At 35.9% G+C, this 24,561-nt stretch overlaps 2 protein-coding genes across 6 annotated transcripts; both read right to left on the bottom strand.

Moving 5' to 3' along the window:
* Positions 1-764: 764 nt before the first annotated feature.
* LOC104097124 (transcription factor IIIB 60 kDa subunit-like) lies at positions 765-20,677 on the bottom strand. 5 transcript variants are annotated; one of them, XR_686472.4, is made up of 21 exons: positions 20,519-20,677; positions 19,594-19,664; positions 19,360-19,441; positions 17,984-18,059; positions 17,034-17,119; positions 16,883-16,959; positions 15,675-15,731; positions 14,763-14,875; positions 10,915-10,994; positions 10,352-10,438; positions 9,749-9,829; positions 7,301-7,468; positions 7,057-7,221; positions 6,079-6,151; positions 5,865-5,986; positions 5,355-5,435; positions 4,915-5,052; positions 3,786-3,875; positions 2,121-2,174; positions 1,677-1,849; positions 1,051-1,189 (listed from the first exon to the last, which is right to left on the bottom strand). XR_686472.4 is itself a non-coding variant. In XM_009603646.4 (20 exons), exons 2-20 carry the CDS (start codon positions 19,650-19,652, stop codon positions 1,013-1,015), a joined length of 1,866 nt encoding a protein of 621 aa, XP_009601941.1. In that variant the 5' UTR covers positions 19,653-19,664; positions 20,519-20,677; the 3' UTR covers positions 765-1,012. The 5 variants fall into 5 exon arrangements, 3 of the variants coding, with proteins under 3 accessions (XP_009601941.1, XP_009601942.1, XP_009601944.1); XR_001969444.3 differs by having other exon boundaries at positions 1,054-1,189; positions 1,763-1,849; XM_009603646.4 differs by lacking the exon at positions 1,677-1,849 and having other exon boundaries at positions 765-1,189.
* Positions 20,678-22,238: 1,561 nt separating this feature from the next.
* Positions 22,239-24,151, bottom strand: LOC104097123 (large ribosomal subunit protein eL43). The gene is made up of 5 exons (XM_009603645.4): positions 23,975-24,151; positions 23,171-23,210; positions 22,686-22,774; positions 22,509-22,591; positions 22,239-22,430 (listed from the first exon to the last, which is right to left on the bottom strand). Exons 1-5 carry the CDS (start codon positions 23,975-23,977, stop codon positions 22,367-22,369), a joined length of 279 nt encoding a protein of 92 aa, XP_009601940.1. The 5' UTR covers positions 23,978-24,151; the 3' UTR covers positions 22,239-22,366.
* Positions 24,152-24,561: the final 410 nt, after the last annotated feature.

Raw genomic sequence — 24,561 nt, 5'->3', positions numbered from 1 at the left:
TACAGAACTAGTATGCAATCAAAATCCTACACGTCCCTACAGTTGAATTGTAAGAAATTATTGATTTCAACTTGTAGAAATGTTGGAAGTGAATTATGAATCAATTCCCAAAGTAAACTCTTCCCTTGTGACACCGAGCATATTGTGGTATCCGACTTATATTTGCAAGGGGGAATCAGTCAGAAGGGATGCATTGTATTTCAATAATCTTAGTGTTGATCATAGTCATATTCTCCTACTTCCTCATCATTATACAGAATTTGAACTTTTCTTTGGGTTCTCGGGAATTGCCTACATAAATAACACGATCATAAGTATAACATCCAGGTATAGAAAGAACATTAGGTTGCGAAGAGAGTACCTTAGCAGGAAAAGCTTGGAGCAGTTAAACAAGAGGGTAGTAATTTAATATCTTGTTTATGTGGTTTTTATATATTTTGACAAACCGCAGTTTGCAGATATTATGTCTATGACTATGGTTTACAGCAAGTACTTGGAACATATACAAAAACAACAGATAGGAATTGAGAGGCATCGACTGTTCTGTATTTGACGTGAAGAATCCTTTAGTTTAACTAACAGAATTTCTGTTAACAAATACCAAAAATGTTCTACTTTTTATATAACTGAAAGTGTATATTTGAAGGACCATATTAGACTTATCCTCATAATTGAGGGACGAGTTTTTGTGTAAAAAACTCACAATATATCCGGGCATTCCGATCCTCAGGTATACAAAGAGGGTCCTAATTTTCTTGTTTAAATTATATAAAAACAATTCCAATCTATTTCCGCTAGTCGAGCGTAGATCTATTAGTAAAACTGACACACACTTTAAACATTCCAGTGATGGGAAGTGTTCCCAGGAAATAAAATAATCAATGATAACTAAAACAAAATAGCTTGAAATGCAATTAGCTATCATAATATACAAGTGAAGAAAAATGTGGTATCTGATAGCTTATATCCTCCATTTCTATAGGTAAACCAGCCTTATGGAATGCAGACTAATTCAATATTCATCATCATCATCGCGTTGATCGTAGTCATATCCTCCAACATCCTCATCATATTGCACATCCTCGCCAAATGCTTCTTCGTAAGTGTCATCTACTTCCGGATCAATTTTGCTGCTCTTTACCATGTTATCATCCACATTTCGACTTTTCTTTGTGTTCTCAAGTTTTGCCTGCATAAATAACATGAGCATGAGTTAAAACATATTTATGGAGACGACAGCAACAAACCATTGTGTAATTTGCCCTTTATATGAACACACGCACCACAAAAGTTCAGACTGCTTCAGGATTTCTCATCTAGTTCTGCTTCCTACCAGGAATTGGAGTGATTTTAAGGTATCTTATTTCTCTTCCAGCTTTTAAGCCGATAGACATATATGTTGGTTTCACATCTTTTTTTAAATAATAATAAGAAAATCCAGAAGATGAACTAAGATCGGATCCACAGATATATGATACCTTTCTCCTTCTCAGGAAACTACAACTCAGCTTTCGTAAGAAGAACAGAACAATCTATATCTCGGGATACAAAAATTGTGAGTGTAACAGCAGAGTTTCTCACATGCAACTCCCCAGTAGTCATGAAATGAGCAGCAGCAGAAACAAAAAAGACGGAGAATTCTACCCCAAAAATAAAAATAAACAGAATTTGATTACCGAGAAATCTACAAAAGGCTACTGGCACAAGGTTCGATAGTGGGCCTACTCCTCTAACCTTCTCCACTTAAATACCAGGCTTCTACCTGCGGTAGGATTTGGATCCCGCGCGTCTAACCCACACACCACAAGCTGCGCTCTTATCACCAAAACAAAGCCTTGGGGCGAGATTTCTACAAATTTTTGATGCAGCACAATTTAGTTTTCGTTACTGTTTCTTAAATATCCAATATTATGCATAATAGTGTCTCAAACACCAGCTATCTCCATCCAACCCAAACACCAAAGATTCTGTTTATATTTTTTAAATAAGGTCAAAACTGAAGATTCTTTGAATGAAGAAAACTGTGGTCTGCCAAAGGAATTGACATCTGAGTAAAAATTAAAAGTAACAAAATGTATAATGGAATTCTCAAGAAATTTTGGAGAAGGAGAAGCACATACAGACTCATCAAAAAGCTTCTCTAGCACATCATAGTTGATCTTAGAGCTCAGCCTCTGCATACATGACATAAAGCAACGTAAGATGCAAACAAAACAACCAATAAATCTGATGAATATTGTCTCATACAAAAAGGAAGATATACCATGCAATACAAACATATAACAAAGAGGAATATGGCAGAAGTGTTGAAATTGAGCAAAACAAACACTCAACAACAAAGAGGAACATGGCAGAAGTGTTGAAATTGAGCAAAACAAACACTCAACAACAAAACATATAACAAAGAGGAACATGCAATCTCTAAAAAATCTTCAAAATTTAGGCCAAACGTGACAAAAGTGATGAAATTGAGCAAAACAAACACTCAACAACAAGAAAAAATGGAACATGCTGCAAATCTGCGATATCAGCAAAGCTGAAGTCCAGGAAACTTATACCTTATTAAGATGCCTAAACTTGTAATAGCAAATGGAGTGATTACAGCAACTACAAACGCAAGAAATACCAAAAGATACTCACTTGCAAGCATCCCCAAAATGCTTGACCCTGCCTTCCCAACAACTACAACTCTCAAGCTATGCAAGCATACAACCAATGTGAACAAAATCCCTAGTATGTCTAGAACCGCTGTTTCTTCTGGAAGTACCTTTCTTTTGACGCATTTTTTCCGATACATTTTCTACCTTATCTTGAAAGTTAATGTTCATTTGAAGAAAAGATCAAGCCATGCATAAGCATTGAACCGATGTGGAAGAAAATCCCTAGTATGTCTAGAATTGCTAATTCTTATGTAAGTACCTTTCTTTTCACCCATCTTTTTCGATGCATTTTCTATCTTATCTTGAAAGTTAATGGTCATTTGAAGAAAAAGTTTCCAACTTCCCTAACCATATATAAGCTGCAGTAACCGTATCACCTGAAAGCAGAATCCTGTGACTCACAGCATCAGATATTTCTCATTGTCTATGCTACCATGCTTGTACACCCTATAATTCTTTCCTCCTATTTCAGAATCAATGGAAAGAGATGACGAAAAGAGGTTCCAGAATCTCAATCAGATACTTTCTTCATTACAGTTGGAGGAGACAAAGCATTGCCTAGAAGAAATGATCAACCAAGAAAATGAGTAGAGGAAGATAAGATTCAATCAGTCAACTATAACATGATCCCAAACGTCGAGGTCGGCTATACGAACCGTCTGTAATCATTTCGCTCTATGCAGGCTCATTTCATTCCAACACTAAGTGTTTAAGAGTGCTTCTCGTTAGCATTGCATATCTCTAGTATGGTGTGTGATTTTCCTTATATTTACACCGATAAATTACATTTAAGGTAAAAAACTACAATCTGAAACTGCATATCCATACAAATTAATAAAAGATACCAAGAAACATATGGATATTTTGTGAATCGTTCGAACAAAACGGTATGTTCCTCAAACGCTAAAACTCCTCTTTCTCACTTGTCCTGGTGCATATAACCATATTGTAGAGGCTAAACATAGAGCAACAATGAGTGACAAACTTGCATGGTTTCAGATAACAACGAAGATATTATAGTTTTTGGAGAACACTCAAGGAAAAGGTAAGAAACTTCCAGAATGCAGAGATTTCTGCAAACAGAATGCCAAATATTGTAACTTCCTCTGCCTCTATCATACGCACCTTTCTAGTTAACATTTGCTTCGTTGCTTCTGCAGCAGTTTGAGCAGGACCAGAATTTTTCAGTTCTGCAGCCCTTTTCTGTTGTTTTTCCTGCAGATGATATCATTAAGCAAAGTGTAAGCTAATTCCAGGAGGCTTCTAGAGCAAGTACCGTGTATAGAAATATCACATGGTGTGCTATTCTTAATTTTTTTGATAGGTCACATGCATGTGCTGTTCTTGGGGCAAGTTAAAAGAGAACATATAGTAGTCAGTTGGTGTTGTAAGTTTAAGCAGGGTGGACGGGGGAAGACACAGATCCCACCTACTTTGACCGGCTTGTGTAGTTTTACTTACGTGTCCTTCAATTGTAGAATTGGTATTTGATAAGATCTAATAAGAGAAGACCTAACGAGTTGGAAGAGCAGCGGTATTGGGAAGAGAAGTAAAGGCGTGTGGAAGATTGCCCCACTGTGTATATATTGGATGATTTTTAGAGAGGAACAGATGACTATTTGAAGGAATTGGAAAGTTATTATGGAGGACTAGGAGTTCCTTTGATATTTTTTTTATGCTTTAGGTGTAAATAGGATGTTAGAGACACTTGGCTAGACATTTGTGAAGGCCAACCCTGTAGATGGAAATGTAAATTTTTAGTGCCATCTTAGTGCAATAAATGATTTTATTTATTTAAAAAATGAAATATTTTTTTTTATTTAAAAGACTCAGAAATATCACAACCACAGATCATTCTTGCCATTCCTTTTATATTACAGAAATGTGCATCACTAACAAAAGATCAAAACACACGAAATTGGCAATTATCATTCACGAACTTACTAAGAAACTAGAAATATCCATTATTCTCATGCAAGAATATTGGAAAATCAAAAGTCTGACTGTCCCAGGAAGCTGAATGCTTTTGTCTAACTTTAGGTAACTGTACCCAAGCCTTGAGTTTTTAGAAACATAGCAGAAAATGCAAGATGTGTTTCAAATATTTTCTGAGTTTGCATATGTTAATCAAATTCTTAATAACCGTCGACATCAGCAAAGTTGCCCTTCTCTATAGTTTCTTAGTTCCTCAACTTGGAACTCTGAGAATCAATTTTCACCAGGTACCAAACTCGAGATAAGTTCAGAGTACTACCTTTCTTGATTTTGCAACAGCAGCAGCAGCAGCAGCAGCAAGCTCCTGTGCAGCTTGCACATCCTCCGAACAGTTAGCTAAATTGAACTCCTTATCGTTCTTTGCTGCTAATTCAGCCGCTTGCTTAGCTGCTTGTTCCTATAAATATTGATCGGCAAGCTCACTCATAAGAAGAAAGGGAGAGGCAGATAAGGAAGTGAGTGCAGACTACTTTGTTATGTGATAAGAAAGATCATTGTAAAGATGGACCAAAAGGGAATAAAAGTAAACCAAAGGACTTTTCATTTAGCCGCAGTCAATTTAGTAGAATAGACCAACGAATCACCAAAATCCACCTCAAGATATTCTTAATGTATTTATAAATCCTAAGACCAGTTTAAGACCTTGCGATTTACATGCCGATTTTACATGGTGAATCATACAGAAAATAAATTAATTACCTCAAGATATTCTCGGTTCATCTTTACCCAAATGATCTCCTTAAAATGCCTCTCCTCCTCATTGTGAAGATAACCATCAACCTGACAGCAATGCAGGTATAACGTAATAGCCATGACAAGTTAGTGAACCAGGAAATACATGCCCATAAATGTACAAGTAATTCCATGCCAAGTAAACTGCAATTCATAGAAAAGGTTGCAGCGCATTCCATTGAAGTAGAATAGTTCTCTAACAAACTGCTATAAAATAGTCTTTAATGTGCAATTACTTAATTTCCAGTATCTATTACATGTTAGTTTCCATACAACTGAATGATGCTTTCTAAGCAAAGCATGAAAGCAGGGTCAGGTAGCATCCTACTGATTTGCTAAGTATCACGCGATGAGGTCTGGCAGGATGAAAATCCGACTAAATAACAAAACAAAGACAAAATCACAGCATTTGCATCTAGACTGGCATAGGTTTTTTATGAAAGCACTTAGGGATCAGTAACCAGTGGAGTAGCACACCTCTGCATCATCGATATCGGAAAAATTCTCTGATTCGTCATGATCATCAGGACCCATACCATCCAAGCCATGTAATGTATCAGGAGTCGCATTATCATCAGTTTTAGCGCCTGATAGTGCCCCTGCAATTGAGAGAAGTGAATTATTCTCTAGTCCTGATCCGGGACTCAGGACTAAGTCTCTCCAAAATTTCTCGAAGAAAATAAACATTTACCTATTATCTCAGACCCTGATATCTGCAAATATTTACTTCCATTCACACTCAGGGTGTTCCCTCCCTTTTCAGCCTTATCATCAACCAAAAGAAAAAAGAGAAAATATAAATAATGACTATTCAGAAAGCAAGAAAATGCCGGCATATTTCCAGTAAATACCAACTAAATTCAAGAATTTGGTACTAGTGGCAGTAATCGCAGGAAATGGTGGATACTTCTTCAAAATATCATCTAAAACTAAGAATTTGGATTCTATATTTGGGTAATGAGATGTTTAGGAGTCTATTACATTCTTAGTATCTTCAGAAATCCGGAAACAAAGGAAAGTATTATGAGTCCATTGATAGGATCTTTCGCCAAAGCACAAACGTCCACATTAGTAGTAATTATAAAGTAACTCTTGCAGGTTTTTATGCAATAATCATACAGTTCACTCATTCATGTGCAGCAGCTTATCTCCGGGTTACTTGGTTCTTTTTTTTTTTTTTAATTGAAACTCATTTCATTCTTGAGTATTATGTCAAAGATCACTCAAATGAACAATGATTATAAAGAAGATAAAATGTTGTTTAACAAAAAGTAGATCATCACCATACACGTGAGTGGCAGGGAATGAACTTTCATTGTCCCTTAAGAGGTGGAAAGGATGGATTAGAAAACTATTAGGAGGATGCTGTAAGAAACACACAAGTTTTATCTTTCTGCAGGATGTGCTTTTAAGCTCTTTTTAGCACGTCCATAATTTAGAAGTTGATCCCAAGAAAATCTAGTGTCTAAGAAGAGATCCTCTTCTCCCTACCATTTATTTTCTTATAGATGCCTATTCTTTTCTTTCAAATCTATTCTTCCATCCAGAAATTTTTTACAACCTGAGCTGTGTCTTCTGCAGCAGTCAAAAGCTTTCTTGAAAGCATAAGATTCTACTTCCCAACTACAAGCTAATAATGCTTTGCATAAGTAACAGCTCCAATGAGTACCTCCAGATACTCGCCACCATTGTTCTCCACCTGATTGGACATGGGAATATTTGGATCCTCAGCATTTTCTTCAGCAGCTTCTTTTGCCATTAATCTTTCCCTCTCAGCGCGTTGGAAGGCTGGAGGTTCAGAACCTCCATCAAGCCCACCTGAAAGTTTTACAAACTGCAAACACAGTCATGAGTATTGTATATGATTTGGCAGTACTACTAAAGTTTTAAAGGTCAGGGTAGCAAGTAATTACATCAGTATAACAACTTTCACAAAGACCATGGGCAAAGGGAAGCTCAACGCTTTTCTTGTGTTCACATAGCACTTCTGTGATCCCAGATCCTTTCGACCCCGAATAAAGTTGCACGGACAGCCTCTCTTCTTTCTCAAGCTCCTCAGCTCTTGTATTGAACTCATCAATCTAGTTGCAAGTAATTCAAGTAATAGTATGAAACTCAGAAAGGAATTTTTTGGCTAACACGCCATCACAACAGAGGCAACTTGCATCAAACTCCAACTATAATGTGTCAAGAAAAAAGGAGGAAATTAAAACTTTTTAGATCCCAGGTAAAGCTGTTTAAACTGCAAATAAAATACATCATCAAGCACATCAGGCTCATAAAAAGTAGCACATCACTGGTGATGATTTCTCCATGACGTGTGCCTCGAAGCCTGGGGTGCCCAGCCCATAGGCGAGTTCTTTTAAGACCCCCACTAGTAGAACAAGAGGAGGAAAAAGAGAAAAGAAGCAAGAAGCCAAAGGCATATGAAATTAAAATCTTCTCCAGAGTGCAGGCATTGGGTGGCTTCATGGCATACCAAAATCTGATGACAGCTGCACACTAGATGATTTTATTTGCTCTCCTTTGTATTGGAGGATGTTTTTATGAAGAGCATTAAGAAACATAAATATTCATTAGTAGAGGCAAAATTGTCAATCTCTCACCCAATAACGCCAGCACGCTTCTCTCCGTACGTGATTGTATATGCACTACACAAGATTTACAATATTGGTTTCAGCTTTGGTAACAAATTACGTTATACACCTTATCATACCAACTTAAGATAAGAACCCAAACTCCATTATGCTTGTTCCTTGAGATGCCTGTTTTTCCTAATTATGTTTTTCAGTATTCACAATAATCCAAGTGAAAGATAAAACGAAATTTGAGCATTACAGGAGTAAGCACCTCTCACTATACTAAATTGCTTTTCAAGATTTCACTTTAATACTAAATTGCTTTTCAGGAGTAAGCACCTCACTATACTAAATTACGTTATACACCAGGAGTAGCACATCACTGGTGATGATTTCTCCATGACGTGAGCATCAAAATGCCTCGAAGCCTGGGGTGCCCAGCCCATAGGCGAGTTCTTTTAAGACCCCCACTAGTAGAACAAGAAGAGGAAAAGGAGAAAAGAAGCAAGAAGCCAAAGGCATATGAAATTAAAATCTTCTCCAGAGTGCAGGCATTGGGTGGCTTCATGGCATACCAAAATCTGATGACAGCTGCGCACTAGATGATTTTATTTGCTCTCCTTTGTAAATGGAGGATGTTTTTATGAAGAGCATTAAGAAACATAAATATTCATTAGTAGAGGCAAAATTGTCTATCTCTCACCCAATAATGTCAGCACGCTTCTCTCCGTACGTGATTGTATATGCACTACACAAGATTTACAATATTGGTTTCAGCTTTGGTAACAAATTACGTTATGCACCTTATCATACCAACTTAAGATAAGAACCCAAGCTCCATTATGCTTGTTCTTCCTTGAGATGCCTGTTTTTCCTAAGTATGTTTTTCAGTATTCACAATATATCCAAAGATAAAACGAAATTTGAGCATTACAGGAGTAAGCACCTCACTATACTATATTGCTTTTCAAGATTTCACTTTAATACTAAATTGCTTTTCAGGAGTAAGCACCTCACTATACTAAATTACGTTATACACCAGGAGTAGCACATCACTGGTGATGATTTCTCCATGACGTGAGCATCAAAATGCCTCGAAGCCTGGGGTGCCCAGCCCATAGGCGAGTTCTTTTAAGACCCCCACTAGTAGAACAAGAAGAGGAAAAGGAGAAAAGAAGCAAGAAGCCAAAGGCATATGAAATTAAAATCTTCTCCAGAGTGCAGGCATTGGGTGGCTTCATGGCATACCAAAATCTGATGACAGCTGCGCACTAGATGATTTTATTTGCTCTCCTTTGTAAATGGAGGATGTTTTTATGAAGAGCATTAAGAAACATAAATATTCATTAGTAGAGGCAAAATTGTCTATCTCTCACCCAATAATGTCAGCACGCTTCTCTCCGTACGTGATTGTATATGCACTACACAAGATTTACAATATTGGTTTCAGCTTTGGTAACAAATTACGTTATGCACCTCATCATACCAACTTAAGATAAGAACCCAAGCTCCATTATGCTTGTTCTTCCTTGAGATGCCTGTTTTTCCTAATTATGTTTTTCAGTATTCACAATATATCCAACTGAAAGATAAAACGAAATTTGAGCATTACAGGAGTAAGTACCTCACTATACTATATTGCTTTTCAAGATTTCACTTTAATAGCTGGTCCCCCTCCCACCAAAATTGCGCACATGACTAAATACATGCACATGAAGCTTTTCAAGCTGTGAATATTAAAGTATTAGCAATGTTCATCCTACCAGCCTTGATTGTACATACCGTTAAGCTTCCAGATTCTGTGTTTTCGAATTCAATCAAACGCTTTGTCAATGTTGCTTCACAAATGCGCACGACTTTGATCTGTTGACCAAAAGAACAAAGAAAAAGTTTAAAAGGAAATATTCCTTGTAGAATAAATTTGGGAGTCGGCAACTAGTGCCGGTGTTAGTGCTATATAGGCTTGAACATGAAATAAGTCGAGAAAGTAGAACGAGAATAGTTGTTAAGTCCAATGAAAAGAAAAAGTCCAAACTTCGTGACCAAGAACAAGTAATCCTTGAAAACTAGCTAAAACAATTAAGAGTGTCTCAAAGCAAAAAAAAAATTACAACATGAGCCCGTCTATAAAGAAATCTGAATTTTTTTATAACCATCGGGTCCGAGCCAGCTTGCGCGCACCTCGACTACTTCCAAGGTGTACCAACACAGGTACTGTGGCTTGGATAGACGAAACCTAGTGTTTTTGCCTCATCTGGAGTTTGAACCCGAGACCTCATGGTTCTCAATCCACTGGACACATCATTGAGTGCAAGAAATCCAATTTTTTAATAAGTAAATCTGAAATTTCCATCAAAATTAAGAAAATCTAGAAAGACCACTTACAATTTCTGATTTAGAACAACTCAGTCCGTATGAAAGAGCAGAGATGTACAGTGCAGCTCCACATACCCCACTTGGCTTTCTCCCTGTCTATAGAACATTTATAGATTAGAGCAAAAATGCGGGTAATTTTTATTTTTGATAAGAAAATGAACCTTACGTCCAACTCAACCCCAAATGCTAGCTGTGGGGTGAGGATTGCCTAGGAGTGTAGGACCATATAAGGAGACAACAACCCACTCTATCAAGTCTCAACTAATGCGGGACAATCTAAACCCCTCCCCAGCACACCCAAACCTAGTTAACTGGAGCATGGACAGCGTAGGCCCAACACTAGGTAAACCAATAAAGATGTGTCTGGCTCTGATACCATGACAAGAAAATGGGCATTGGACCTAACTCAACCCTAAAAGCTTAACTTTTATGAGGTGAAGATTGCCCAAGATCATATGAGGAGACATCCTATTCTCTCAACTAAAGTGGGACAATCTAAAATCTAGTTCCTCAAAAGTAATCCAGTAACTTTCGACCACATAAATTGTACACACAGAGAAATGATATACAACCTGCATCCAATCTCGCTTCATGCTAGCCACAATGTGAAGTGCAGTTCTAGAAATATTTGGCTTCCTTCCCCCAAATAAACCTACATTATAGATTGATAGTCTTCATTGGTGAATTGGTGAACTGCGGCAAGCTAACAGAAATCTTATATTGCTGAAAGAATAAAAACAAAGAGTGAAAGGAAAGGGAAATAGTAGAGCTAAAGGCAACATAGTAAGTAAGGTGTAATTGCACAGGTGCCCAGCAGGTACAACAAATAAATTTCAGGATGGAACAGGTGAGGTCTTCTGCACATACCAATAAAACCAGGAACCACCCACTATTGTGGAGGAAAAATTGAGCTAACATGTACTTTACGTATTAAAACAACATACCACATCAAAGATAAAAGATAAAAAAGAGAGATAAAATGAGGATTGGCTCGTCCTTATTTTTGATATCTTGCTATAGCTCATGTCAAAGCTCCAACCTTTTCTTTCTTCCTTTTTTCCTAAATAAGAAAAGAAATAGATTTTATTGATGCAAAAACAGCACTAAGATGGTGCTGAGAATTATGCAACCAACTACATTCAAGTCCTCCATTAAATTGTAACAACTGATAGAATCTAAGAGTGAGTCAGCTGATCAGAAAACATCTACGAATGTGTCTACATCATTTACATATTCTAACCTATGCCAACAGGCTAGCAAAAATATCGATTAAGTCTAAGAATAAGATTCAGCCTTTCCCTAAGATCTTTGGTTTCTTTCCACAAAACCTATCAAAGTCAAGCTGAATGGTCTCCATAGTCTCTTGACATATTTGTTCAGCCCCTTCCTTGATCAGCAGTTGAGAATATCCCTTGTAGCATTTGACAGAGCCCATATTACTCCAAAATGTTCAAAAACCTAGTCCAAAGCTAGAAGTTATAGAGCAGTGTAAGAATAAATGACTGTTGTCTCCTTTCTCCTTTGGCACAAGTTATAGAGCAGTGTAAGAATAAATGACTGTTGTCTCCTTTCTCCTTTGGCACATATAACATATGTTGTACATGACATAAACTCGTTTTTGCGGGTTATTTTGTGTTAAACTAGCCTCAGAAGCTGCCAACCAGGTAAAACAAGCAACCTTATATCATACTCTAGTTCTCCATATTAAATTCCATTATGTGTAGTTTCGTTGACCACCTATAAAAGATAGAGAAATGTAGCATAATATTTTACTAGGAGCTGTCCATTGAAGTAAATCTGGAGACCGAGGATTTTGAGCAATTTTCAAAGGATTTAACTGCAGAGTTCTTTCCAACTCACAATCAGTTCTAAACAGCAATCTGGGACTCGTCCAGGACTTGCGCTCTAGCAAGGCGAAAGAAAACGCCCTGAGGCACACGTGGGAGGTGCTTGTCTCTCGAGCTCCCGGTACAAGTGCTCGACTCTACACCCCAAGAATGCCTAACGCCCAAGAACGTGCATCATCTTTTACGCTAATCATGTGCAAATTTTCTAATTGGCAGAATCGACTCGCATTCTTTAATTAACTCCTTTATTCCTTAAAAGTCTTCTTATCTATCTCAAATATGAAGTATTAGAACACCGTAACTCAAAGTCGAGCCACAGGATCACGTACTATGATTTGGAACATCGTGCGGATGAGCTTTATTCGAACATTTCTTAAGGGAAATACATAGTCAAACTTCATGTCTTCACTTGCCATAGGTTTTCAGGCATTAGTTCTCTATTTCTCATAATTTTAATTTTTTATTCTCTTCCATTTGGAGATAACGTTGTTATTTTTGTGTACCTTGGGGAGATAATCCAAGGACTCATTTCATTTGATGTATTAGATGAAATAATCTTGGTATAAATTTTGATATACGTCATCCAGTGTTTGGTTTATATTTTAAATCCTGCATAGCCAATCTAGGATACACCAATTGAGGTATCATGTTGTACCTAATATAACATGGAATACACTACATGGATAATTAACACAAGGATTAATCACCAAAAAAGAAAACTACCTTTTATCATTTCCTCAAACCTATCGTAACACCCTTTCAATTTTATTACGTTTGAAAAATATACTCATATTTTAAATTTTACCGTATATCCCATTTTTAGTACAAAGAATCAAACGCCCGATAAAAGTAGTTTTGCATTAAAATCTTTGCATAACTTATTTCTAAATTAAACAACTCCTAATTGTTTAACTATTAATTATTAAGGGGTATTGGCCTCTATCTTGTGAATATGTATATTCTCCTATGACACTACTGATCTCACAACAAATAGTTAAGAACAGTACGATTTTCTCTTCCCAACTCTGACATAAAACCCATTAATTTTCCATAAGGGTCATACCAATTATGAACCACACACATCTAAGAAGCCTAAAACAGAATATCTTCATGGTTATAATCGGTGTTTTAAAAGGCGTGAGCGTAAGGCGAGGCGTTTTACATATGCCTCAGCGAGGCGTAAGCCCCGAGGCACGGGGCATAAGCCCCATGGGTATTTAATTTTTAATATTTTCTAAAATAATATAATTACAGTAAATATTTATAAACAGGTAAAATTGCATAAAAATTGAAGAAAACTATAAATATGTGAAAAATATATATATAGAAGTGCTCCATCCCCACAAAAAAACTAGTCAAAACAATCTATTATACGGTACTTACAAGCACAAGTAACTTGAGTCGAAAAGAATAAAGTTTTCTACATGGAGGAACAAAAAGGATCTAACCTGCAATTTGAACTTTGAACTTGCTGCTACGAAGGAGAATGGAGTTCTCTTTGTATTTGTAAAAAAAAATTGAATATTCGTTACTTTTGGGGAGATATTAGCAGACTAGCGGACAAGATAAAGAATTGGAAAAGACTATAAATTAGGGCTTCAATCAATAAAAAAAGGTCTTGACTTTTAAATTTAATACATTCTTAAAACTTTTGAGTAATTACAAGCTCACTTTTGAGAATTTGGGTATTATATGAAGGATTTATTCAACAAATTTTGTTTTAATTTGAAAAAGTCTATGGGACTTATGCCTCACTACAAAAATGTGCCTCAAAGTGCACCTCGCCCCAGGACTCACCCGAAAACGCCTTTTAAAACACTGGTTATAATCTTTATTAGTATGGGTTTGATCTGAGTCTACCAACAAGCCGCACTTATTCTTTGATTTGAATTAATGATGCGAAGTCTGCCCAGACCACAACACAAATAGCTCCAGTCTACAGCAGGAGCCAGCAACAAATGAGTCATCTAACAGAGAAGAGGTTTTGACTTTTGCAGAAGGTGACATGAACAGAACTGGTTTCCCCACCAAAGTGCTAGAGGACATCATCCTGGATGCTTCTGTGATGGTTTGCGGAAATAACAGCAAGGCTTTCCAAGGCCAAACGATAAACCTCAGCTGCTTTAAAGTGCATTTCTCGCCCACATATTAACTAGTGATGCGTTTTCCGTTCAGCGCTCCTCGCTATACCAATCTAGAACCTATTAGTGCTACTCTAAAATCTTTTTGCTCTTCTATTTAATCAAAAGAGATTCTGGTATATAAATGATGCTACAAAGTTGCTCAAAGATGAGAGGAAGAAAAAGATGCAACCAGGATCCATCCAATAAGCATCCATATTGAATTAACTTGCCAGAGGCTCATAACGAGGGGAACAATATCATGCTTGCAGAATAAAATCCTTATGAATCAAGATCCTTGAACTTCTCAATCCGAAAACGTATCAAGAAACCAAAGGGGAAATTGAAAAAATATATACAAACTCCGCCATAAAGTTGGTACCTGGGACAAGGTGGTCAAGAAAGAAGCAAGACTAAAGCTAATCAGCAAATCAAATCTCGATAAATACTTACGATCAGTGAATCGATGAATGAAAAGGCTAGGATCCACAGGTTTTTGAACAATTGGGTGATTTTCAAGGCTTAGAAGTTTGCAAAGCTGTAAGAACACAGCACCTAAAATATACCTGCATTTTAATAAGAAAACGGGTTGAACAAGCTTCAATTACCATAATAAAGATAGTTATTAGGTAAATGTTTTCCCAATTGTCCAACTTTAGGTATAACCCTTCATGTATGACCAAAAGACAATAGGACTTAGGATACTGTTCTAGATTTGTAAGAAGGTATTTACTAGAAAACCTCCAAAATCGGCCAATAAAGATTAACAATTTGTGAAGTCATTAATGTGCAAAGGATCACCTAGATTTTTCTGATAGGTAAAGGAAACTTGTTGAAGTAGAGAGAAGAGGTACTGCAGCAGAAGAAAAACTGTCCTCAAATACAAAAGCCCAATATAACCAAAGAAGATATTCTCTTCAGTCAAACTGAAGATTAATCAAGAGTAGATCTTAGTAGGGTAGTAAAGCATATAACTCAGTAACTTCCTCAAAAGCCAATTCCACTGCTGTCCTATATTTTCTTCCCACTAAAAAGAAGATATTAGGCTCCTTCACCTTTCTAAAACCCAAGACTGAATATACTTCACATAAGGCTGCTTTAGTTTCTTTTTCAATTTTGAGAAAGTAAGACTACTTTAATGTCTAGCTCAACATGAAGCAAGATTTGTGTAATTTACTCTGACTGCACATGACTCACACATGAGATCTGGTTCACAATATAGACAAGAAGGAGCTAAGGGGTAAATAGAATATCATAATACTGAATACGATAATAAGAATTGCTAGCCAAAAGGGCAACCATTAAGTTCTTGCTCAAGGTTATTGATCCAAAGTGTGATATCAAAAGAAAATGAAGCTTACGTACACATTTATCCTCAAGTACTCAGAAAAGTCAATGAGTAGGAATGGCTTTTTGTTCTCCCTGCAAGAATAAGCATAAAGAAACCCCACTTAGCTTGAGCCAAGAAAAATTACATTAAAAGATTGAATCAAAATGATACTATCCTTTGTTACTCTTTCTATCTACGTACTAATGACAGCTTTGTTGCTTTGGCATCCTCCCATGCTGCATAATATAGTTGATAGTTTCATGCACTATTAACCAGGTCAAGCTTTATAATGTATCAGTTCTTTTTACTTGGCCACCGTATTAATTAGGGCTTCTTACACTTTTAGCCCGCGCCAGAAACTATTTACATTCGGTAGCCGAAAAAGTGTATAAAATTTGTATAATTTTTGTATATAACATACAGATGTATATATACAAAAAACATACATTTTTCGGCTATTATTTTGAGAGTGGGTACAATGTCATTTTCCCTATTAATAATTAGGTAGTATCAGCACAGGATTCAGGTCAACACTTGAGCATAAATTTTCTTGGTTAAGTACACAGAATACATAATTGTATGCAGACAACATAGAACTGATATTAGCCAATTGTGTTCCTTCAATTTTTCAAAAATTCAGACAGGTGCCTTACAAAATTTAACAGTATTTTACTGCCCCAAACAACTAAATATTAAAGCGGCAATACTACGATAAGGAAAGTAGATATAACAAATATCATAAAGCAAAAATAATTTCACTTTCTCTAGTATGCAGATGTTATTTTTTCAATTATACAAGGGTAACTACGCAAGCTTAAAGCGCAGGTAAATTGGGAGACATAATGATAACTTGGCGTCCTTTTTGTCTTCCACCTTTCTTTTTATCCACTGATTAAGCAAGTCCGACACTCTTTCTTAGTGTCCAAAACCTCAATTTCGAACAAAAACACAAAAACTAAAGAGAACGACATCTGATTCTATAGCTCAAGAAAGCTCAATACTTCAAAAGACAAAAGTGTATTTCAATGTGCAGATCTGAACCACTGTCAAAATGAATGGCTAGGTTACTTAACTTTCAGCGGAGTTCTAACTTATTATCATTTTTATTTGTAATAAATTATATTCAAACAATTAATGATATTTATTGTAAACAAAAAAAAAAAACTCAATTTTCCCACTTCTTTTTTCCCTTGGGAAACAAAAGATATGTTGAAAAAGAATATCATAAAACACAATCTCTCACCTGCATGCAATGTAAAGACACGCAGCCTCAACTTGCTCTTTCCTACGCCCCCTTGTGAAATTCCTCTCAACTGCTATCTGAAGTTACAGATTCAGCCATAGAATGATATACCATGCTAGTAGAGGTATAATCTAAGCATAACGAATCATACCGTATAGAAGGCCAAAGCTGGACGAGCAATTGAATCACCACCATCAATTCCTAATGCATAAGCCATGCTCTCTATATCATTATATGCTGCAGGAAGAGGGGGGGACAAATAAATGTATCAGCAAAACTACATAACTTGTGCACCTCTAAGTATAGTGTTACGCTAATCATACTAACCAGATTAATCTATACAACAAGCCTTGTCAGTGCATCGCTAGAATAGCTACATAAATTAGCAACTCTAAGTGCAGTGTAGCAGTGGTCCCATTAACAAAACCTCTTTCTTGAAATATCAGTATATCAGGACAGTGTTGCCACCAATCAACAAGAACAAAACACTAACTATTCACATATTCTTTCAAAACTATTTGGGGCTCATCTTTGAACCTTAAAGATGATCAGAAACGAGGACCTTTGACCACGGAATATTACTATATCCTCCACATAAATGTTTGGGTAGGTACATTTCCTGGAACTTATCTTGTAGATGAAAGGTTGTTTAGCATTAACCTGATAAATAGATGAAAAGTTGTTGAGCTGTGCAGTTAGTTGATTTTGAGACAAAATTAGAGTGCTTCTCTACTGCAAGACTTCCAAAAAGTGTTACACCAGAGTGCCTATATTGGCAATGAACAGCACAATCACCCGTTTTTCAAGAAACTAAAATTCAAAATCTCACATTAGACAAAAATACCAACTAAACCATGGATATAACATTTACGATATAAGTTATGTAGACCAACTTTGATGCAAAGCAAATGCAACAGTAGTGTAGAAAGACATAACTTCTGTTGAAAATCGAGAACAAAATTTTCTCATTTCCCTAATAGAAGCAAAGAACTTGTTAATCATTCAGCTGGAAAAGGAATGATAGAAATCAAAGTATCAAACAAATAGGTAGACTAGTATAAAGTCAGTGTGAGGAAACAAGAATTAGAGGTGCATGAATACCTTCATTAAGTGTTCTTTCACGTGAAGCTGAATAATCACTTTTGACAGTCCTCACAAAGTTTCCTGACAATTGGCTCTGCAAATGGTTTAAGTTAGACTTGATGGAATACAAATTGAAAACTGTAGTTTACAATTCACCACATATAACTGCTCCTTTTCCTTGTTTTCATTTTAGTACTATTTATCTCCTCAATTGGGTATGCATATTTGAATTAGAAAAAATGGAATAATTGATGAAAGTAAGGAACTACATCAATATTACATGCAAGGAGGTCATTCTTCACACTAAAATATACAGACATCGTGGCGTTATACAACTAGCTTCTATTCCCTCTTCCAACTTCTCCACCTTCCCCCAGAACACGCGCTTGGGATGGAAGTCCATTTTCCTCTCCACTGAAGCGTTTTAGACATCAGAGTTTTTCTTATTCTTTTTTTTTTTGGATATTTAAACCCCATAACAAATCTTCCTACCAGAAACCAAATAGTTGTTTTTCCACTTTGCTCTCTTGGTAACTCAAACCCAACCTCATGAGGAGATTGGCCTTTTATACAAGGCTGTCCCTCCCTTCACACATCACGATCCTGTTTCCTATCAAGTGTATTTTCTTCAAGTTCCACCAACCACGTGATGAGGTACAACTTTTCAGCAACAGAAGTAAACATATTTAAACAGCTGAGTAAACATATAAACTTGCCAGATGTATGTAATAAAGGCAGTGAAGAAACTAGATTTCTTTATTTTTATTATCAGGAGTGAGGAAAATCGGTTTCTTGTATTGTCTAATGTCTAGAGTCTTAGACATACTTTCAGATCATTTGATCTTTAAGGTATTTGACGATAACATTTTGCTTTTATAATGATGGTATCTAGCCCAACTTGCACGCACCTCGACTATTTCACCGGGCGCATGTTACCTCCGACCCGCACAAGTACCGAATAACTTTGGCCACCAAGGCTTAGGCAGATGGGAAGAAATCATCTAAGGTAGTTTGTCTTTGTTGGGATTTGGACCTTAGTCTCCCATGGTTTTGACCCACTTATTGACCGCTAGGTCACACCTTTAGATATGCTAGGCATCTGACGATAACAACCCAGCAAGTTTTTAGCAATGACATACTTATAAAAAAAAAAATAGGTTATCAGCAATCACATGTTCCTCATATTTTAAAATGAAATTTTCTTAACTTTCTTAGTGCTGCTCCCACTGCACCTTGAGAAATCCCTTTTAACAATTAATAACAATGGCATAAAGCCAGATTGAGCACACCTCCCAAACTAGATAGGATTGAATCTGAAGGGGACAAAAACGAACTGTGTCTACGATATATCAACCCCATATGCATCGATAAAGAATATGAAACAAAGAACTAACCTGTCCAGCAGCATTCTTAACAAAAGTGGGCTCACTTGAAAAGTTGTCTTCATCAAGAACTCTTCCACAGAAGGAACAGCATCTATAATGTAACAGAATGAAGTATCTTAGGACGAAACATATATATACAAATGAATCATCTTAGAATGAATGAACTATTTACATATACAATGAAATGAATGACAGTATTACAAAGAAGAAGAAAGAACAACACTGTAGGAGACGAAGACTCACATTTTACCATCCACATTGTTGGATTGCCTGTTCTCTGCACAATAACCACACCACACCATGCTCAAAGTAACCTGAATCAACTCACAGAATACATCACCTTGTGAAATTTTGTTGAAAGTCGCCATAGAATTCTACTATAGTGATCAGCTTCATGCACATTTAGCAAAGGAATTCCACACAGAATAATTTATTTTTATAAGAAAACAAGAACCCGAATTTATTCAATGGACGCGAAGGTGGATAGGAATTCTTTTTTATGAAGTAAGTGGTATTATCAATGGCATCAAGTAGATGCATAATAGCAAAAGTACAAAAGTGAGAGCTTGTTAGCTCTGCTATGAGGGTGGATAGGAATTCTTCATTTGTAATAACCAGCTACATGCTGGGAGTTGACAATCCTAACTCATCTGATTTAAACCTTCCTAACTCATCTGATTTAAACCTTCCTAACTCGTGAATCAGAGTCAAAAATGTAGATTGACAAATCTCCGTGTCATTCATTAGGAAATGGATTAGACGTGGCTGTTTTATCAACATCCAGTTGACTTAAAAGAACGAGATCAAATGACAAAACGTCAGGGCGGCTAACTATTATTAATTCATTTCACTGCAAATTCCATAATCATCCAATGAGGTACCTAAAGATCCAAGTTTTACAATTATTAAGAGCAGTTCATATCTTTTAATAAATTCAGAGTCCAGACCAAGAAGACCACTCAATGGAACTTCTGTAACTTATTGTGAACTGTGGGAGAAAAAGAAAATTTTCCTGGGCAAGAAATGAAAATAAAACTGAGATTTTAAAAAAAGGAGTAAATGATTAGTGACAAGATATCAAGGAGAGGTAATTATTAGTTCATCCACTACAAATTCCATAAGAATCCAACAAAAAAAAAAAAAAAGAGGATTAAGATTATACAGGTACCTAGAACAGTTCAAAACCTTGCTAAAATTTTGAGATGGTTACTTTTCCTCGCTATGGGTGTGAGAGAAAGGTAGGGTTTTAGCAATTTTATGACCACTTCCTCAATTCCTCCGTTTTTAGGGGGACTATACAAATAACGGTCATTAGGCGGGTCGAATTTCCTATTTGCTCCATTCACTCTCTAGTTTACTTCTTCGCTTCTTTTTTTTCTTTTTCGTTTTTCTTTTTTTGCCTATTTCGCTTTTTTTAAAACATTGTTAAGTTCCATTAAAATTAAGTTATCAACTGATAGAAAAAAAATACTATAATTCATTTAATCACTAAGTTGCAATAATGATTCTTTTGTAATTAACCATATTGTACAAATTTTCACCCTTTATTAACTTTTTTCTTAAGTAAAAATATTTTTTTTATTAAATGTTAATAGAATATTCTCCATCGTGAATGGAAACTCAATCTTATTTAAAAATAATTATATTTTCTGAATAAGTATAATTTTTCATATTTGCAGTCTCTCTACTTATTTGATACGTTAGATTTCAATATCTTAAATTAAAGATTTTCTTCTTTTTTCAAGCATTTTTCTATTAAAAATTTAGACCCGCTTACAACTAACTTAGTTTTGGGCAGGAAAATAGTATCCAGTTACGAAGTACTATAAATTTTTTCAAGTAACATTTAAAAAATACTGACAAGCAAAGTCAGAAAACTTAGCCTTATATTACGAATAAACAAATCAATTGACGCATATGTGGTCTCATTTTTTGCACAACGTTAATCACGTTACACGAAGTGTTTAACATTAACACCAGAGATCAAGGGGTCTCGTTTTCAAATCTTGCAAAAGAGTATTTTTTGCCTAACTAGTATGTACGTTGTCACTCTTCTTTCCTTTCTCCCTCAGTTAGGGTTGATATCGCAACTCACTCTCATGAGGCCAAATGAAAGTGAAAATACTCTCTCAGAATGCCATGAAACCAATGGACTTATCAATCATCACGTACAAATTCACAAGTTGGTTGAACATTACTTATAATAATTTCTAAAAAGTAGGTCCGGAAATATGTTGGGGTGAAGAAATATTTGAAACTATTTGGAAGAATTGTTTCAAAAGCATAGAGTTGGGACTAAAGTGCAGGAGCGAGAGGACAAGTTATTAAACAGGATGCATTAATCATGACACGAGTTATAATCCTGCCAAAACACCCTTTTGAAACAGTAAATATTACATCAGGATTATTATCATATGAACAGAACTGCACAGAAAGAAAGAAAAAAAGAAGAAATCCCTAGTCAAATTTAAGAATTACGGGAAGAAAAATAAAGATTTTTTCCAACTAATGCAAAACAATCACTAATGTTCTCGTGCTACTCTGGATAACTCCACATAGAACACTGAATATAGTGCAAATAACTACTGTAAATATTCAGCTGATAGCAACTTCATTTAGGAAGGTAAAAGCTGAAGAATTATTGTAAAGAAAACTTTTTCCTAGTTGGGTAAATTCCAGATAAAATGGTTCTTTCAGACATACCAAACAAGGCAGCACAAACTATGTTCAAATTATATCACAATGAAAGAGCACATCAGCAAACAATCGTGTAGCTTTCTACTGCACCTAGTGCCCACCACATAAGCACATGCAAAGCTAGGAAACATGAAACCCCCTTTTTCAACTTCAGCTTGATTAAAATAGAAGTAAGATCTGGACATGTCACGTTGGGAAAATTGTTCCAATCCTTGGGATAAATCAAAATTTTCAAACACAGTACAAATTACAGCTCTTTAATAGCAAAATCAAGATTCAACTTCACTTCCTGAAAATTTCAATAAGCAGCTAAATGACTCTAACTCTCTGTCTGCTCCCTAAGCCTTCGAATAGTGCTCCTTACAGTGACAGCGCTAGCAGTGCTGGAAGAAAGGAGAAAAAAATTAGTACTTCACGCACAGAAAAAGAAAGAGAACAGAAAGAGTCCAGATGATAATTACTTCAATGTATAAGCACCGCCAGCTTTCACTTTGCCGCAGTCTTTGCAACCCCAAATTCCAACAGCTTTCCTCTTGACCGCATACTAGAACAGAAGAGCATAGTGACATTATTATTGATGTAATTATGAATTTGTGCTCTATAGCTAACTTTCATATAAAAATACATGGGAACTGTACCTTTCCGCAGAATTCACAGAAGTACTTGCTGTGCTGACTGACCTCCATCTTCTTGATCTGTTTCCTCAAACTGGCACCATAACGGGTACCTATAAGAGAAAGAGGAGGTTATTCAAGGATTTCATTAGACAAACCAACAAATAAATATGCAACTCGACTTATCTTAAAAGGAGGGGGGGAGGAAAACTTCTTAGGGGATACCTCTAGCAGTCCCGTAACAAATAACAAACAAAATCATGACTAGCAATGAAGTAATGGATACTACATTTCACTTACATTTAATATAACTGTTGTTCTTCTAGCAGATACTAAACGTTTAGAAAAACATTCTCACAAATTTTTTACGAGAAAAATTAACTTTAAGATGCAAATCTAAATCTCATTCATTTTTTCCTCTTAAGGCATGAAATCTTCTAGAATACACTACTAATTATCCATTAAAATACAAAGGTAACACAAATCATAGCAGCATTTTTGACACGCACCATACTTCCCAACGATACCAGCCTTCTTGGTTCTCTTGGTCTGCATAGGAAAAAAAGTACAGTTTAACAAGCATGTCAAGCTAAAATGATAATATAAAAGGCAGAATGAAAAAGTTTGATCTCCAAGCAGCCAAACAAGAAAAAATAAGAGATTACACCAAAGAATCAGCACATCACCAATCCAAAACAGTTAGACACCCATATAAGTGATCGTAATCAGGCAACCATTAAGTATGAGTCAGCGAAGAAGTAGCCGACAGTGGATGCACGCAAACCCATTGCCTTAGGCTCAAACTGCAGTTATGCAGTATATCTATGTGGATATGTACATATTTAATCAATAATAGTATGTTCTAGATTATATAATTTAAAACCAGAGAATGCTAGCCATGTCTACAAAATCACAAGTGTCTCATTAACTATGAGGAAATCATAAGTCTTCTAACCCATTACATCTTTCTAGACCTAGCTATGCATGTAATAATCAGCTAATGGAGTGATACAATAGAAGAACTTTAGCACCCTTTTATTATATGGTTGAACACCAAACACAAAAGAAACGCTCATATAATAAGCTTAAAACCTCCAACTAAGCTACCTTGGCACTTCACTGTTACTGGTACACACACTGATACACCAACAAAACTACTTAACCAAACATTTCACCTAATTCAGCACTTTGCATTGCCGTTAATTAAAACAATACAAGAAGAAATCCGAATAATTGCATTCAACAATTACATCGTTGCAAATATCTGAATATCTAAAAACGTAATGCTCGTCTGACTTAAGAGTAAAGAGTACCATATTGGCGAGCTACGGAAGCACCCTGAGACCTGATGGAAGAGAAAAGAAGCCGCGGCTGCTGCAATAAAACCCTAGACTGCGAAGAATTAGCTATCCTTTGGTGCTTTTATATGAGTGGCCCGATTCGAGTCTCTTTCAATTCATCCTAACATGGATTTTGCCCTACAGCCCAGTAGGGAGTTTACTCTCGGATACAGGCCCATTTAGCTGTTTTTCCGTGGAAAAAATGGGAAAAACTTTTTTTATGACCTTTTTGGACAAGTTTTGTAAAAGAAAAAATATTGGATAGCTTTAAGGGGTTCGTTTAGTTTAGTTCCAGGATATCTCATAGGATTATATTTCTGAGATATCTGAGATTATCTAATACCTACAAGCAAAATATGATACCTAGAAACTCAAACTTTATATCGGAATTAATATTCTTATCCCGGTAACCAAACGACCCCTAAATATTTAAATAAATTTTCAAAAAAGATTCTCAGAGCACTTTTTAATATTTTAAATGAAAATTAATCTCATATCGTCATTGAATAAACATTTCACATTTTTAAGAGTTATATATGAAATTGTGAATTAAGGTTAAC

The sequence above is a fragment of the Nicotiana tomentosiformis genome, chromosome 1, assembly GCF_000390325.3.
Source record: "Nicotiana tomentosiformis chromosome 1, ASM39032v3, whole genome shotgun sequence".
NCBI classification, from domain to species: domain Eukaryota; kingdom Viridiplantae; phylum Streptophyta; class Magnoliopsida; order Solanales; family Solanaceae; genus Nicotiana; species Nicotiana tomentosiformis.
Note: the sequence above shows the minus strand (reverse complement) of the source record. Positions and strands in the feature narration are given on the sequence as shown.

What these genes read in the sequence shown, in the direction of transcription:
- LOC104097124 (XM_009603646.4), bottom strand. Translation starts at nt 19,652, where the DNA reads ATGGTGTGGTGTGGTTATTGTGCAGAGAACAGGCAATCCAACAATGTG. An exon ending in GAGTACTTGAGGATAAATGT is followed by an intron (nt 14,876 to 15,674) that starts GTACGTAAGCTT and finishes ATTAAAATGCAG; the next exon opens with GTATATTTTAGGTGCTGTGT. An exon ending in GTTGTTCTAAATCAGAAATT is followed by an intron (nt 9,830 to 10,351) that starts GTAAGTGGTCTT and finishes TTTGGTCAACAG; the next exon opens with ATCAAAGTCGTGCGCATTTG.
- LOC104097123 (XM_009603645.4), bottom strand. An exon ending in TGGTATCGTTGGGAAGTATG is followed by an intron (nt 22,775 to 23,170) that starts GTGCGTGTCAAA and finishes TTTCTCTTATAG; the next exon opens with GTACCCGTTATGGTGCCAGT. An exon ending in TCTGTGAATTCTGCGGAAAG is followed by an intron (nt 22,592 to 22,685) that starts GTACAGTTCCCA and finishes CTTCTGTTCTAG; the next exon opens with TATGCGGTCAAGAGGAAAGC.